Source organism: Dermacentor albipictus, chromosome 3 (assembly GCF_038994185.2).
Source record: "Dermacentor albipictus isolate Rhodes 1998 colony chromosome 3, USDA_Dalb.pri_finalv2, whole genome shotgun sequence".
In the NCBI taxonomy this organism is placed as follows: domain Eukaryota; kingdom Metazoa; phylum Arthropoda; class Arachnida; order Ixodida; family Ixodidae; genus Dermacentor; species Dermacentor albipictus.
Genome location: NC_091823.1, coordinates 41,216,752 through 41,235,096, shown reverse-complemented (window position 1 = coordinate 41,235,096; position 18,345 = coordinate 41,216,752). Strand labels below are relative to the sequence as shown.

At 42.1% G+C, this 18,345-nt stretch overlaps 1 protein-coding gene across 7 annotated transcripts in view; it reads right to left on the bottom strand.

The window, feature by feature from the left end:
- LOC135902557 (inositol polyphosphate-4-phosphatase type I A-like) overlaps nt 1–18,345 on the bottom strand; it is a 64,460-nt gene that overhangs the window by 19,791 nt on the left and 26,324 nt on the right. For 2 of the 7 annotated variants that reach the window (XM_065432696.2, XM_065432697.2), the window contains exons 15-24: nt 18,126–18,303; nt 16,729–16,933; nt 13,506–13,678; nt 12,097–12,345; nt 11,464–11,532; nt 9,488–9,732; nt 7,054–7,188; nt 6,163–6,207; nt 5,075–5,193; nt 394–459 (exon numbers count right to left, since the gene is read on the bottom strand). In XM_065432696.2, the coding sequence (XP_065288768.2) occupies nt 394–459; nt 5,075–5,193; nt 6,163–6,207; nt 7,054–7,188; nt 9,488–9,732; nt 11,464–11,532; nt 12,097–12,345; nt 13,506–13,678; nt 16,729–16,933; nt 18,126–18,303 (1,484 nt within the window). The remainder of the gene's footprint in view (nt 1–393; nt 460–5,074; nt 5,194–6,162; nt 6,208–7,053; nt 7,189–9,487; nt 9,733–11,463; nt 11,533–12,096; nt 12,346–13,505; nt 13,679–16,728; nt 16,934–18,125; nt 18,304–18,345) is intronic. The other 5 variants (XM_065432699.2, XM_065432698.2, XM_065432701.2 and 2 more) reach the window with 5 other exon arrangements.

Sequence of the window (18,345 nt, the reverse complement as noted above, 5' to 3'; positions counted from 1 at the left end):
TTACAAGGAATATAAAACAAACAAAGCCTTGCTCCAAATGAGACCTCGTCATAACATTGTTAAACCACAATAACTTTTTTTTATTTTCTGATTTGACAAAAGTCCCTCTCCACATTATATTCATGCAAACATGGTAGCTCTAGGAAGTGCTTCGACACCGCAAATGGTTGGGAATGACCAAAGTGCGAATTGAAAGATTTCCTTATTGTGCACTGTGTGCGGTGAAGATCTCCTCTGATGTGTGTGCACATTATTGATAGAAAAAAAAAAACACTTCACCTCATCGTATGTGAAACCCAGGTCTCTTGTGCTGACTTGCATGGCACGTGCAAATGTATGTGCGCAGAAATTCCCAGATTCAAAAAGCAAGCATAACAAAAGAAAGGCACGTACGTCCCACCCACAAATTCTTACTGCGGGCTCTGCGTTCTTCTGTGATGGCCCAAGCAACAGCCGCCACTGAAGTCGAGTTTGAAGGCTTTCATTCAGTTTCCAACCAAGCATAGCATCGTAAGCAGCCTTATGGTATGACCTTGCCATACGACACAATTGATAATTGAGCAGAATCAACGAGACACAGGGGTTTGGCCTTTAGCAGCTACCGTAAGAGGCAAACAAGCAACAAAGCCGAGGAGAGCGTAAAGAAAACTAAAGGAGCACTCGCACATACCTTTGAAGTTGGAAATACTCCAGCAAATACATGCACATAAAATGATTACACTTAAAGGGACATTGAGTTGAAAGTTTGCGCTTGGTGTGTCATCTTCTTTCACGTCCGTGTCGTTTTTATGTCGCGCAATATCATTTAAGTAATGGATTACCAACTTGCCCGGAATGCTGCTGCTCACATTAAAGGCAAATACTAAGTCAACATGGACTGTTTAAATACCATTGCAGAAACCTTGCAATGCTTGTTTTGTGCCAAGAAAAGATATAGTTTACGAGAAAATTGCATATGAAGGGTCCGAATACCTTTTTCGAAATTCAAATACCCCGCCACCCAACCGGGGGAATGGTGACGTTGCATGCACCATCACCAGCCTTTGCAGCCGTCAGTGAGTAAAATGGCGCCCGACAGACGGCGGCACCGAGCCAAGACAGAGCGGTGGATTCGTCGCTGCAGCTGCTTTTTGGTCAAGTAGCATAGGCAGTTTAGGCATCCCACGACATCACATGGACGTTGAATTCTCTGCTACTTGCAGTTTGTGCGCTTTTTGTGAGCCAGCAAAAACAGCGCAGCACCACGCGATAATGAAACTACTGAAATGCGAAAGCATGGGCAGCACGGAGTCAAGCAAAAACGAAGCCTTTAACCCGCCCGCGTCATTGTCAAGGGTAATTTCAATTACCTAGTTCTTTCTTGTAAAAATGAAATAGAACTGGACAAGTAGCCCTTTATTTCGTCTTATAATACAATACAATGCTGTTTTTTGCAACGAATGGTTGAGTACTAGTGGCAAAATTTAACTGAGGAGTGTTTGAGTGTTTTCATCATCGGACAAGTACTTGAATGTCCCGGGAGAGTCTCTAATCATGTCCAGCATTTACCTCAGTTTCACGATTATTAAGGCTGTGCTCGCGATGATATTGACACCTTAGAGATTTTGGTGCACTAATGTATCACTTTAGCTTGACTTAATATTTGCCTTTAGTGTCCCTTTAACACGTACAAAGGATTGCAAATACCACTTATGAGATTCTTTAATTTGGCACTAAAGTTAGTCTTGAAATGCCAGACTTGGCGTCACTGATTTTATCAATCAATGTATCAATGATTTATCAATGATTTATCGTACCTAGCAATAAGGCTAGGTAAGACGATGTTGCTCATAAAAAAAAAAAACTTTAGCAAGAACACTGTGAGTGTTTCTTCAGCAGCTGCAGTCATCACAGAAATGGAGCGAGTCAGTTTACCATGACACCATGATGCAGCCACCTCCAATAAAACCCAATACAATACAATACAATACAATACAATGCATCCACCTCCTGTGTACCAATACCAAAACTGGTTCATAGAACTAATTGCTACAGTAAATTATTCAGGGTGATTTGATGCTTGCCAGTATTTTCATTGGGGTTTAAAAGGTTTGGACTTTTGTTTAATGCAAGCAAGTTACAAGATAAAAATGGCATGTCTATACTCTGTGAACTGTTTTCTAAATTCAAATGTGGAATTAACCCTTTCCGTAACACACTGTTATCCCTAATTCTGACCAAAAATCGCCAAGTTTTTTTACAGTGGAATTCTTTATGGCAAAAAGAAATGCAAGCAATACTTTATGCATTCATATATAAAAAATCTCAGCAATTTATTGCAAAATAAAGCTTAATGGCACTATACAAGAAAATGAAAATTGAAGAGCATTGCAGAAGTGAAAGAAAACTATAGTATATCGTCCATTCAGGGGACCCTGAAACAGTTTTCTATCTAACCATATAATGACATGACTATTAAATTCAATTGCCGTTACAATTTTGTGGATACTTCAAGCACAAGTGAAGTTATGCTTGTTTATCAGACCAATCAGCAGCTTTCTGTCTCCCTTCATTTCTACTAGCGCAATCGGAGTTACTGAGGGGAGAAAACGGCAAGGGGGCACAAGAGATTGATGCCCTGCTGGCCCCGGCCGAAGGTTAAACACGAGGCGGCTTGTGGCGGCCACGGTATCTACACTATGTGCTTCATCTCAGAGGCCGCGAACAGCAAACGCAACAACGCAAAACTGTCATGTCTAGACCAACAGTGGAAAGATGAAATGGCCTTTCTGTCTTTTTGAGATTGCAGACACATCAATTTTTCATTTATTTAACTCAAATGAGCAATAACTACATTACTGAGAATGTTCTCGCAATCATGAAATCTGCCAATAGCTGTTGTGGGCTCCACTGCTTGAGATCACGCTGCATCACAACGTTGTGAAGGAGAGAGAAAGCAATTTTTTCAGTGCTTCTGACACAAGATTGTAAGTTCCCTGCTGCACGTAGTGCAATAATATTTGGCTCGCATGTTTACAGGAGCCTTGTTAACACATCGGCAATGCTTCCTTACTGTGTTCAAAAAGTGCTTCAGGGCCCCTTTAAACTTGAAAGGTGAATGGAGACATCTTATTAACAAGGTGGCAAGACCAACTTAACCTAACAAAGCCACAGACAAAGACATATACAGCAGAACCTCGTTCATATGTTTTGCAAAAAAAACGCAAAAAAAAATCTATTAAAGGGAAAATGTATGGTCCGAAGTAACAAAACAAATTTGACAGACTCAACTATTGTTGACATCTACATAATGTGTGAAGTGCCGCGCGGATTGTTGCGGCACGAGACGTCCACGCGCATTGAGCTGGTGGTGCTCCGGCGGCCCGAGACACGTTTTGTTGTTTTCCTATTGCGTGGTGTTTTAAGAGGGTGACGGGAAACCGAAACGAAATTGAGCTAGTGGGCAACGCCGTATTCCGCCGAAGCGAAACATGATGCCCGCATCACACCGCCTGCAGGAGGGAACGGCTGCGCGTTTGGATTATCGCCTGCATACTAAAAGCTGCCAATGGCACTACGCACCACGCATTGTAAAACAGATAGGTGAAGGTGCTTATCGCAATAGATTTGGCGATGATAGCAGTGAATGCGGCACGCGACGACCCGGGTGGAGATTTGCTGGTACTGGGATAAGAAACTGCGTGCGCCATCATTTTGATGTGAGACAGGCAGCTACATACTGTTCTCAATCGCGTACACTGCGCGTCTTTTTTTGTTGACATGGGTTCTAGAGGCCAGAAGATGTATACGATCACAGTCTGCAGCAGGGAACGGTGACGTGTTTTCGTTATCACCTATTAAAAGCGTGCACTATGCCTCCGACGGCACCACGCGCTGTGAAACAGATAAGCAAAGATGCTTATCGCAATAGGATTGGCTGTAACAGCTGTGAATGCCACATGCGATGACCCTGGGGAAGATCTGCTGGTACCGAAATGAGAAACTGAGTGCGCGCCGGCAATTTCATGTGAGACGGACAGGTGAGTATTGCAGTGAAGCTGCCGCGACAGGCAACTATATACTGTCCCCGAAATGCGCACGCCTCACACGCATTTTCTTGTTTATACGGGCTTTAGTGCCTGGGAAACGTATCATACGATCGCAGTTTGGCGACGTGTTGAACGTCGGTGCCGTAAAATCGTGTCTTCTGGGAACGTATGAACCAGTAAAAAATTAGCATAACTCTATTGGGTCATTTCTTGTGTTCTCGATTGCGAACGGTGGCGCCGGGAAAACGTACATACAGGATCGGACCAACGAGGTTCTACTGTATTTCAGTCTCTATGGCAGTTTCGTTTTTCAAAGAAATAAGATGTCTCATTCTGAGAAGTATTTTTCCAAAAATACACTATCTGCACTTTTTATACACGTTCTAATATTTCATGCGAGAAATGGAGATGCAACGTTTTTGCAGAATGTTCAAAAAATTCTTCGAATACTAACTGAAAAGCACTACAAATGCAAAATTACAAAAATAAAGAAACACCTTGTAAGCAAGATATGCGCTTATTCTCTCTCAACCAGTCCCTCGTCCTTACTGCACTATGTTACTTGTACCACCTTGTAAGTGCACAAAAAATGTTTAGTCACGGAGAATGTTGCATAATTGCGAAACTGAATCAATATTTGATATGCGTACACTTTGTTTTGCCAGGCCATCATAGTAGTATGCAACAAAGCAGGCAAAACAATAAAAGGGCAGTGAGGCAATCAATATTACCCGCATTACAAAACCACACATCATCACACTCTGCATTTAAGATCGCTATTTCAGGAGAGCAGAACACTCATTATATAACTAGTCATTGTAAAAATGTCTCTTAAGTTTAATGTAGCCAGACTGCAATGCACATAAGTTGAATTACATTACTTAGAGAGCATGGGCAATAAAAGCATCTGATGTCTGGCAAGACTTGTGAACACAAAAACGAAAATGTTAACAAAAAGGTTAAGCGGCTGGGTAAATTTAAAAACAAAATCTCCTGTCTGACAAGAGACAAAGTACTATTATTGGTAGCTGGCCAAATGAACTTACTTCGAGCCCTCGGCGTATCATTTTTCGGAATGGGAAATTTCTGAAACTGCTTGTGGTACTCCTTGAGCGATGCTGCTCCATCAAGATTGATGCGTTCTTGAAAGCTCTGGTCGCCAACCCTGCATAATTTAATTTGATGCACAGCCAAGTTAAAAACTTGAGCAGCAGCAAGAAACACTGGAACCAACCGGGTTATGCTGAAGGAACTCCAACAAGATACTCCAACTCCAAGAAGATACAGTAAAATCTCATTAAATGGCCCCTCGTTAATTTGGAAAATCGGATAATTCAGACTCATCCACTTGTCCAGGAAGGTGTATGCATTATTTAATGGCATCACACTCTCGTTAATTCAGATGTATTTAGCTGTACACCAGTTAATTCAGACAACCCTCAGAGTGCGGCAAGCGTGGAGCACCGCAAATGTGCAAATCGTAAAAAAGCAATGGAGAACCAACACTGAAACTTCACGTGCCACAGCAGTGCCGCATCACACAGCCTAGCGAGTTGTAGAAACCGTTTTCAGTGGCACATGCTGCAATTTCACGTCACCGATTTCCCCACTCATCTGAGGTGCACGTGTCCAGATTCTCGCCTGACTGGGAACCGGCACGCTATAACAAATCAGTGCATGCGCTTTTTCAACGTGCATTGGTATGGCCAGAGATTGGCTGGATGCGTAAAGTTATAGAAGCGAATGTTGATACAGGTGCGCATTGGCTATTGTCCAAAACGTCGTACCATTTTTATTTCCCATCGCGGCTGCAATGCAAAAGAAGCCATGAAGCCTTCACTACTGCGATCGCTAATCAGTCACGAGATGATGAGCATTGTTGCTTCCGCACTCCTTTTGTGCACAACAAAAACGGTACTTGCCGGTCCATTCGGTAAATAAAATCATGTTGATGTGGCAAGCATTTGGTTATTGTTCTTTTGGTACCCTCAATATTTCACCATTTGATCAATTCGGACACCTTTCTTTTTTCTTTTTTTGGTCCTGTGAAATCTGCATTAATGAGGTTTTAGTGTATAACAAAGAACGTTCACTGTACAAAATATGCGTGACAAATGTGAAAACATGAACATACTGACATGGGACACATCTTGCCAAGCTAAAATGAAGAGACATTGCGCTGTTCAGCAGGAGAAATAAGAAATGACAAATTATAGGAGAGAGCAACACAACTCGTGGCAGAGCAAGTTCGTGCGTACAACACCACAACAAGAGTGCTAGCTGCCCTGTTGCCATGTGAGGCACTCTCATACACTGCTCTCTAAGAAGATCACATGATTAATGACGAAATTAATGCTTGTAACCTTGTTCAGTCACAAGCACAGACATTTCTGCGGCACTGAAAGCTACAGCGAACCTGGGCCCAGTTTTTTTAATCCCATTTAAAAATGCTGCACCTGAATAAGTACTGCGAGTTACAGTCTGCCTTTATGCATGACAACAGTAATTATGTTGTGATTTATGTACAGTATAAGCAAACAGCACCAACAAAAGCAGAAAGTAGTTTCAAGTTAAATTCAGCAAGCATTAGCACAGATTGGCAAAATTCTTTCTAGACTACTCCGCTACAGCAAAACTCTGAAGTTTTAGGAAGAATATGATAAGTAAAAGAGTTTAGTCAAACTTGTTCCATTTGACCAGTCAACAAATGTCACTGCTCACTACACAATCACAATACGCTATTAAGGCACTACAGCAGATTTCCTGATTTCTGTTAAGATAAATTATCTGTTAGAGTACACTGTTATGTTTCCAAGGAGATTAGGTGCCTTTTTTATTGAGCTAGACATCTGATAAGAGACATACACCTAAGGTCTCAAGCAGCCGTATCAGTGATACACCCTCACTTTACGCACAGTGCCAGAAATACCTTGTTTGTGTTCACATAGGCAAGCTTAAACAACAGAAGATTGCAGCCTGCTCTGTAGTTCAACAGAAATTACTTTCAAATTTATGCTAGACTTACTTTTCAGCCAGTGTAGCTTGCTCGTTAATGCCAACGTTGAAGAATACTGGGACGACACTGAACTGGAAGCGGCCCCTGTGCGGCACTTTGGCCATCACAGTGTCTGGTGTTGGGATCAGCACTGACAGGAAGACCCTAAAGCACAAGATTACACTGCTGTTGTTACAAGCACAGGTGGATAATAATGTCTGCATGCAATACAAACCAAGCATACTACCTTGTGCCTTTTAAGGGGTCACTAAAGAGAAAGATGTTTTGTTCTGTATCGGTATACTACTCCTTTGCGATATCAAAACCACCACTCTTATTATGATAAGTCACATGGTGGTAAGCCAGAAAAAGTGCAATAACAAAAAACAGGCAGCGACGCCTGCTTAATGTTTCTGCACGAACTTGCCGTGACGTCATGGATTTCTACAGCATATTCTAGGCCTAGTTAATTCTTCAGCTGTAAAAATCATCATGTTCTAAAGAAGCTGAAGATTCAACATGGCGAGTTTCTGGAACTTTTGCTGCGCCAACGTGGCCTAAATATGAAAAAAAAACACTGTGATGTACCAGCATTGGGGATTCCGTGCAAAACTCAAACGCTTACACCTTCATTTTCTCTTCTAATAATCAACCTATTATATTTTAAAATTAATGACAACAGAGTTTTTAATGAACAGTCAGTTTATCTATCTAAACAGGCATGATAACCATTTTGAAATACATAGCGCAAGGGGACGGCACAACAGAAAGGAAGATCAACACAGGCGCATGTGCCTGTGTTTGTCTTCTTTTCTGTTGTGCCGTCCTGTTGCCCTATATTTCAAGGTGGTTCTCATGTAAAAATACCAACTAACCCAGCATTCAACTCTTTTAAACTATCTAAACAGATTTAGTGTTTTGCTTTAGTGTCCCTTTAAGCACACATAAAAGTACAGTTGGTAACTAAAGCTGCACCTTGCAACATCTGGCAACAGAAACTGCTCCCTACAACTACAACCTGCAACTACAAGAGCACCATGCAACTACATACAACTTGCAACTACAGGTGTTCCCTCCTAAATGTGACTGGCCACTACAGCTCCTTGCTCTTGGAATTACAATGGCTCCCTGCAACTACAACCGCTTCCTGAAATTACAGCAACTTGCAACTACAACTGCTCCCTGTAACTATAACTGACTTGCACCTATAACTAGGGGGGGTATTATGTAGATGTGTACCAAGTGGACATGCCCATTTCGGGACAGCCAGTTTCCTTCTTACTGGCCTAGCTCCAGACAATCAGTGTCGGCCGAGTTGGACAATCCACTAGGCGGACACTTACAGAATACCCCCCTGCTCTCTGCAACTACAACTAGCATCTAAAACTGCTCCCTGTGACTACGACATGCAAATACTGTACAACGGTACCTTGCAACTACAACTTGCAATTACATGTACAGCTTTCGATTACAACTGATACCTGCAATTAAAACTTGCTACACTTATTCCTGCAACTACAACTTACAAATACAATTGCAATGTACAACTACAAACTGGTTCCTGCAACAACTTGCAGATAAAATTGCACTGCAAGTAGGAAGTTGCAGACTAAGTTGCAACTTGTAAGTTGCAGTTGATAACAGCACACAGCTGGTACATTTTTTCAACTAAACCTCTTTAATAATGCTTCCTCTCTCGTAGGGCATAACTTTTAGCATACTACCTCACAGCAATGGCAAGCACTCAGTTTCACAGTTGTCTTGATAACTGTCCATGAGAGCACATTAGAAAACTACAGGAAATGACAATATTAATGCTAACAGAAGAAGTGCACCTGGCCGGGAATTGTGTTCATCGGACCTGCTAGCAGTAAGCTGATAAATACAACTATCAGCAAAAGCATACGAACCACAGGCACCACAAAAAGGAGAAATTTTTTTTTCAAAGCCGAGATCTGAGCTACTACACTGAGCTACTCAGGGAAATTCAAGCAGCGCTTCTCAGATGTAGGCAGTATGAAAAGGCTACAAAACAGTTGGTCTTTCACTGCAGCACTCCAAATCCATATACCTTTGTGCATGCATATAGGTACAGTGCGCAGCGACTGAAACGTGATACTTGGACCGCATGGTAGCGGACAATTTTTTTGCCATCCGTGACCGCTCGGTGATTGCCAGGGGGCCCACTGCCATCAGAATGCATCACAAAGGCCTTTATTATGTATACCACAATACCCCAGCTCGGTGTCCCCAGCACTCAGCAGTGGCACAAGAAGCACTGGCAGCCACGCGTTTCAAGAATTGCGTTTCAACTTCTCAGTACTGTACATGTTCACTGACTGATGCATTATTTCTCTATAACTTTTAGCCAATAAGAAGGAATGTAAAATAATGTGCAAACAAGACTAAATGTCACGGGCACCACACTGCACCAGATTAAAACATACAAAATAGAAGCACACACCGGCTTCCTTCAACGCGTGGCTTCGGGCTGCAGACATTGGTAGCTGGTTCAAGCCAAAAAGCAACACGTCGGAGGTCATCTATGGCTACAATCATGTCTTCAAGCATGGCTAGCTCATCTCCATGACAACTGAGGAGGCCGGTGAACTGGGCCAGCACTCCAAACGTGGTTAGGCAGTGCACAAATAGAGGATCTGCCTGTTGGCACCATAGTTTGGACATGAGGCCGGCCACTAGAGATGTTAGCTGAAACAGCCACAGAGAAAGGCAACAACTTAGACTGAGTTCATGCACATTAGCTTGCTGCCTTACAAAAATTATTCGTACCCTCTGAGCTACATTCGAAGATGGGAGAATGTATTTTACATTTACATACTTCTGCTAACTAGAAACATTATTAAATGAAGTTTCACTGAAGCAAAGCAAATTCGTACTTCTCAGTGTAAACTTTTCCCAAGAAAGAAAGCAAACATTGTTCCCTTTCAAAGAAAGTAGAAACTAGAAGGAATGTCACTAAGGCATTAAGATCCATGTCATGAGGATCCAGGTAAGGTACAATTTGCTATTAGCTCATTAAATTCTATGGCCACTTCTTGTGAGATCTTTAGAGAACAGCTCATATTTGAAGTTGCCACTATGACGTAGCTGTAATAAAGAAAACTCTGCATATGCGAGCCACGAAGATCCCCAGTTCATTTTCCAAAAAACACAGCTAAAGATGATAGCAACCCCAAATCTTATGACACACACATTAAGCTGACAACTTGCTTGTCTGCTGACAACTGGCCACACCGTATATGAGGGGAACATAAGCAGCCACAAGTGACAATGGATACCATATTTGCACAGATAGTATAATGCAAGTTTCTTTTGTGTCATTCCGAACCTAATGTGGAAATTTCACTATTAAGAAATGTGTTGCTAGTTAAATGTAAGATTTGTTATAATGTATACACTTTGCTTGACCACCAAGTGCGTCAGAAATGAACAAAAACCAACTCTAAACCATGTGCAATCACCTTTATGTGGGTTTCACTGCAAAACCCCATTGCCAAGTGGAGCAGCACAGGTGTGTTTGAAGGTTAAGAAAGCTTGCTCATTACACTAGGTCAAGCACAGGTAGCAGGGAGGAGCTACTAAATTTAAATTATGAATAATATGTAGGAAATACTCACAGGTATGCATATTGCAGGCATCTGCACACTTTATTTGGATTTTTTATAAGCCCATGAATGTGGCTGTTGTATGCAGTCTCAAGCTACATTATAATTGTGATGTGTTTTCTATCCTTCTCTTCAACTTTTACTGGGGGCAGCAAATAATTAAGAGAAAAGAAAGGTAAGGTTGAAGCTGCAACCACTTATGGTGACGAGAGAAAAGTGTAGAAAGAGTGATACAGGAGGCACTGGACAACTTGCAGTATCCGTCATTTGCAGTATTGTGCACAACAGGCCCATTCACAGTGGCTGTCGGTACTGCCTGGCGGGAACTGCAGTATATAGCCTGGCACATCGTTAGTGTCCAGTGGTTTATGAGAAAGTGTTCAGGTTGCTAGTGCCACTCCGTCAGCCTAAGCATGCTTCTGATGAGTCGAGCTGTTAGCCTGGATGAACGTTTCCTGACCAATGACGTTGATGAGTTCATCTTCCATCAGACAAAGAAGAATGATGATGTAACCCTTACTAATGGGCAACAGTTATAGGGCAGAAAAATTTCAGCTCAATATTGATGTCCAACACATCCCTCTACAGGCACGTTTTGGCCGATTCTTTGTCAGATAAGTGCCGTGCTATTAAAAGTAGATTTTGTCACAACTGACACAGTGACACCACCAAGTTTCTCTCAGACCTCCAGTAATGTGTTTATGACCGCATTCAATATGTGCAAATATGGCAGTACAGAAATTACATATACCAGCTGCTTGCAATATTTACAAGTAACACCGAGAGCTCTAAATTTATCTCTCAAGACACTCACCGCATGAGAGAAGCAGATATCCCGTCTCTGGCGAACAGTGTAGCTCAGAGATGCTGATGGTGGCGGTTCCTGGTAGAGCGGGAAAGAAAGAAAATGAGTTCGCTTTAGTAACTCTATGCCCACTTACCGTAAATGTGACCATGACAACACATTAGGAGTGTGCAAATATTTGAAATCTCACACATAAATCTCATACTTTGTTTCAAACCAAAGTACTATTCAATTCAACAATTAGATAATTGATTCAATATATGGGGTTACTATGATTATTGGATGCAGTCTGCCGTTGAGAGAGTATGTGCTCTAACTGGCCACTCGAAATGCCCACGACAAGCCAACCAATAAATAGGGTGACTTGTAACATTTTGCTCAATTACTAGCAATCAAGCTTCACAAACCTGCAAATAGTGTTGGTGTATTCAAGGAAGTCGGTCAGATAATTTTAGCTGCATATTAAGAAAGGCTTAGCAGGGGGGTTAGATTTGGGATAAAAGGCATCAAGTTGTTGAAGAAAGAAGTGGGTTTGAAAGTTTAAAGCTCTTAAAAACACACAGATCACTGCAACTGCCATCGCTGGTAACAACAGTCCTTTCAGCACAATTGCATGCCACATGGTTCAAAGGCAAACGGTACCTTGAGTGAGAGCAATGCATAAGCGAATCGGGCCACTTTCTGGAGGCACGCCATAGATTGACGCAGCTTCCGCACACTCGGCGCCAGTTCGGCCTGCCAGGGTGACAAGTCACCTGGTGTGCTGCACGGGGTCAAGGGGTCAAGCAGCTCTGCATCGTCTGCATGCTGATCATCATCTGCGTGCGCCAGATGCTGCACCCTCCCCACCATGCACATGATGCTGGCACGGATATTTAGGTGAGTCAGGTCCTGAAAGAGAGCACGGTCAAGCCTCGATATAAGAAAACCTAATTTCATAAAATATTCAATTTATCAAAGTGCTCACATTTCCACAAAACACATTCATAGAGCGTAATGCATTAAAATTCTCGAAGCAACAAATGAACTTGACTACTCGTCCAAATTACACAGTTCTAAGAAAAAAAATGTGCACAAAAAATCTGTCACAAGAAACCTGTTATGTTCAAAATTCATGTACATCTGTTCACATATTGCAACAGTACCACATCAGATTGTGGTGGGCAGTTTTTATCTTAGAAAACTGTCCATTGCAGTGTTTCAAATTTGCAAGCGCAATGTCAGTATTTGCAAGCCCAAATTTTTCAGTTAAACAAAGCCAATGCCGGCAAAAATTAAATTTTCATTCTCTCTCAAAATAAGTACTGTTATTTGCATCAGGATTTTAGGTGTTTCTGATTTAATTAACTTATTCTTGTGGCCCTTTGACTAGGTTAAATCAAAGTTTTAACTATACTGCTTTTAGCATTCTTCAATCTTTTTCTTTCTTTGCTTTTTTGCAGTTTTATTGTTGTTACTGTTGTTTTTCATTAATATGACATATACGCAAGTGCCTCAGGAGAAAGAGCATAACCTGAAACCATGCTGGAAGAAATGCTAGGAAAAGACGACACTGGCATGCACACATATTTGACCAGATAATATCATGTACATAAATAAAAACAAGATAGCAGCATAAATAGGAGATGACCCTATGTTCAGACAGGTTTGTGACAGTTGTCACTTTGCCATACAGGAAAAAAAGTATTATAAATTTATTTCATGTCCTACAGCTCCGGTCATCTCTCTGCACCATTTGTCATGGGTGGAAACAGTGCTGCCCTCTTACAGCATAGATTTCAAAAATGTTTGGTTGTTATAGAAAGCACATTCTTTCTCTTGCTCCCCGAATTCATTATGTTTGTTTATTTTGTAAAAAAAAAGTTCATCATCATCATCTACAACTATAGAAATGATGCAGGTAACTTTTTCCCTGTTTGCATTATATGCAAGTTCCCTTTTTTTTCTTTTTTTTTCGTATAATGATTGCCTTTCATATTACGCTTGGGCTTGTACAATACGCAATTTTTCGACAATATGTTACATGCATTCATGTGCAGAATGACACTCACAAGAGGCTCAAACTCTTCCGAAAGGCCAGAAAAACGAGACTCTTCAGTTGAGTACATAGAGTCTGACTTATGCAGCTGAGGCATGGGGCGAACCTGAGCTCCACACACATTTCCATTAACCGACACTGCATCATTGGGTGCCTCATCACCAGAGGACTCGTCAGATGGGGAACCTGTGAGAAAATTAATTTATAAGCCCGAAATTACAGTATCATCACATCTTTGACACGTAAACATAAAAGATAATTTCTTACACAAGAGAGATAACTTCTTTGAAAAAAGTTATGTATCTCAATATTGAAGCTATACCATGGCCCCTTTTGTAGAACTACCCATATCATTTGCAAGTAGAGTATGCAGAGTAAATTCAAACAGAGAGATGCAACCATACATTCATTTTACAGATTTAAGTTTTCACTCTGCAAATCATCTCTTGGACTGATCGGTTTGTTGTGTCATTGACGCCGTGCCTGTGCTTGATCAGGAAACACCTCAATACATTAGTGGTATTGTGAAATCAGTTCTGCAGAAGCCCGCAAGGTGGAGGAAGGTTAATGATTATGCCTTCTGTCTTCTTTAATATGAGGCACTACTGTATGGTAATTAAACTTCTGACCTAATGCTCAAAAGCAAAATGTCATAACCAATAAGTGACCACAGCAAATGGTGTGCCAATATTCAAGTCAATCACATGCCAACAAGGTTTATCAGTCTTTAACACCCGTTTCTTTATGGCATACTCCGACGATGCCTTACATCTTGTGGCAATATTTTCATATGGTGGTGATGAGTACTGGGCAACAGGCAGGCAAGTAAGCAAGCAGACAAGCAGGCAAATGACCAACTTGGAGGGAAACTCTTTATTGGGGCGCCCTTGTGCCCTCTTTTCAATCAAGGTATAAATTGACAGTGGATATATCAACTGGCAAAGTCAGCATCAGTAAATTATGTGACGCGGCTTTCATGATGTTCCCTATTCAAAGTGTATCATCACACATTCTAGGTTACCTTGAGATATCCGCTAAAGATTGAGAATGTGCTAGCGCATTTGTTCTTGAAACATACAGGCAGTATGGGCCCGTCTTTCTACAAGCAGCAGCTACAACATCCAGTATGCATGAACATCCTTACAGTTAAACCTTGCTATAGCAAATTACAATACAGTGAAACCTTGTTAATTCAACCCTTGATAATTCAGAAAATTGGATAATTCGGACTCCTCCTCTGGTTCCGGCAGGCACAGGTACGACTTAATGGAATTAAACTCTCAATAATATGGACATACTATTTGGCCGCACACCAGTTAATTCAGACAACTCTTGGAGTTTGGCGAGCATGGACCACAGCAAATGTGCAGCACAAAATAGGGAAAACAGCGCTACTGTCCAACCAAAACGAAGCGGCGGAGTCCGCATCACTGCAGTCATCAGCGGGACTCATATGTGAACAAGAGGGATGCCGGAACGCTTTGCGCCTATTTGTGCCCTTGTTTCCTTTATTCTTTCTTTTACTGCCGCGCATAACACAACGTTGGCCTCATGCCATTATAAATGCATAGTCGCCATCCATGATCACATCAGTAGCAACCATGACTTCACCTACAGCGGTTGCAGCAAACAGTAGTTTCATTTTGACTTGGTGCGCATGTCAGCCGCGTGTCTACAGAACTACATGGTCCCTGTCCATTATGGCGTTGATAGTGGCTGCAGTTTTGTCTGCAGCAGTTGATGCAAACAGAAGTTTCGTTTTGGTTCCGTGCACACGTCAGCCACATGCCTTCAGAACCACATGGTTGCCATCTATGATCGCATTGATAGCAGCTGCACTGGCAGCAAACAGTAGTTTTCGTTATCACTGTGTGCAATGGCTGTGCAAGTGATGTCACGAACACTGAGGATGCTGTGAAGCATGAGGAGTGCCAGCAGCATTGCGATGAACGCACGATCTGTTGGCAACCAGCTCACTGGCAAAAAAAATTCAGGATGTTCGCATCGCAATGGAGGACATGCGCCGCAACCGTACTGCGTAGCAAGTTGCAAGGCCTTTGCTACTGCGAGAGCTAATCAGCCACAAGATGACGAGAGTTGCAGCTTCCGCACTGCTTTTGTACAATATAGAAACAACATTTGCTGATTCATTCAATAAATAAAGCATGATGATATAAGCATTTCTTTATTTTTTTTAAATTTATTTTTATACCTTCAGTAATCTGGCATTCAGTTAAATCAGGCATTCCTTGAGCTCCCATGAAATCTGAATTATCGAGGTTTTACTGTATAACAGTATTCTCCATATAATGAATTATTTAACTCTTTACATCTGCTTGTTAGTAGAATGCCACATATTTAGAACCTCAATATGATGAAGTGTGTCTATACACGATTTCTATGTAATACAATGTCACTACCACCACAAAGGAATACTGGGACAATAAATGGAAACTTTCACAGACGTAGATGGTCAGGTGATTGAATTACACATGGCTGCTTGTGAATGCACCTTTCAAATTGTGCACTCCACAACCAAACAGCGACCACCGAAGCGGAGCAGTGTCATGTTCTGTATGGTCTAAGTGCGATACGATCCTATCACGCACTATATTCTTTGTGCGTGAGTAAAAGCGTTCAAGGGTGAGCCGAGAAGGCTGGCAGCTTGATGAGTGGCACCTTCCCATGTGAGCAAGGGGAAGGTGTGTGGGGGGGAGGGGAAAGCGATGAGGGGAGAAGTGGAAGGCAGGTTGGCGCATATCTCCTTTTCTAGCACAGCCATGCACGTGATTTTCGGTGTGGCTGAGCGCACACACAACCCGTGGGCCCTGTTTTAGAGCTAATCTGCCACCTGTGCAAAGAGTTGACATGCCACGCTGGCGCTGCATCATGTGCGCTGTTTTTCCACGTGTTTAGTACTGCAGGTTGCGTAATTTCAAGTTTCGGAGATCCGTTGAAGTCAGAGGCAGTCGAAGCATTCACTTCCTGCTGCCAGCTTTTTTCATGATAGCATCGTTCCACTGCGGGCAACATTATCAGCCCTGGGGGCAGAGTGGGCAGGAAAGCGTAGCTGGCTTCACTTCGTACTGCCGATGTGAAGATATTGTCGCCATGGCATGAAATCGTATCTTTCGTCAAAGACTCATAAATTTCACTAAATAAATTTTTTTTCTCATTAAAAATTGCTTTTTTCAATTGCCCAATACAGAAAATTTTGTCTGCCTTCTTTTGCTTACCAGATGAGCATGGTGGTGCAGGAAACTCTCGTGGTAAGGATGCTGACTTGAGTCGTGCCATTGGTGGAGGCCGTTGGGCACGCTTTGGAGAGGTCTTACCAGCACCGGAAATGTCATTGCTTGGCTGGATAAGACGAGCTCCTTCCCAAATAGTCAGGGCTTCATCAACTAATGCTGGGTTGCAAAGTGTTGTCAATTGCTTGGCCTGAGTGGGAAAACAGCAGTGAAAAGCATAAAGGCATCACCTGGGGTGAATGAACTGCAGACAGTAGACAGTAACAGGAGTTTTCAAGCCAAATTAAGACCGTGCTTTCAAAACATCCAAGGCCAAAGATGAAAGAGATAACTCAGCGCTTTCTAATATAGCACATTTGTGATTTTACTTTCAAATTATCAGAATGATATAGCAGCAGATAGAAGCCAGTAGTGCCGTGTTTTCATCCCTTTGTTTCTTTTGTCCGAATTCGGCCTTCCCATTGTTAGTTTAGTCAAGCCGAACCAACTAGGTTAAACCTGCACCTCGCTTTGTTGCATTTTAACAATTACTTCCATGGCAACTAGGACCTCTTCCTTGCTAACATGCAAGAACAAATGGTCTATTAGAGTATGATGTCTCGTGATATTAAGTGTCCCCAAATTTGAATGTACTATGACAATCTGTGCAATTTTGCAATAGTCACTAGTTCAGCTTGTTTCAACATGACTCGCCTGCATTCTAATGCATGAAAGATGAATGCTGAACCAGGCCCTGGAGCTGATGTTTTAAAAAACATGCTACAGGCATTATTTTGCTATGCTTTTGCCATATTTTAGCAATTTCACTGTGCAAAGCTTTACGAGTAACAGGCGAGAAGTCAGAACAAGCCATATCGAGTTCCAATTGGTAGATCATCAGAGCAGGCTAAGCATTTTAATGTTTCCGCTCTCAGTCCTGGTTTTGGACTACGAAAGCTTACTGTTCTCCCTGTTCCAATTTTTTTTAACTGAAGTTTCACTCAAAAATCTGTGGGCATGCATTCAAGTTACTTTCTCACATGCTTTTCCGTGCTTTTGAGAGCTGTAGACAAGTTTTGTGACCAAGCAAGTGCTAGTTATGCCTGCGCTCCATATCTTAATGCATTAGCATGAAAGACTTTGGGCCAGGTGAATCTTAATGCAGTAGCATGAAATAATTTGGGCGAGACAAATCTTTATATAGTGCTATGAAAGTCTCTGGGTAATACAAATCTTAATGCAGTAGCATGAAAGACTCGGCAAGACAAATTTTAATGCAGCAGCAAGAAAGAGCTTGAGCCAGATGAGAATATACAAAAAGCATCTACTGACAGTCAATGCATTTCACCTGTATCTTTGTGCAGCAGCAATCAATTCAGAACATGCAATATACAATGACAGACCTTGTCGCTAATCTTGGTAGCTGCAGCCTCCATGCCTGTGATATCTTTGAGGTCAGCCAGCTGCATGAGTTGCTGGACGTCTGCTTCAATGTCTTCCCTGATATGTTCAATGCTGAGCACCGCCTGAGCCGCTGTTGATAGCCGGTCAGGACCCAGTATGGACGGCTGGCCCTCCCGCCTGAACAGCAAATGAAAGTCACTGCACTTTCTGCAAATTGAG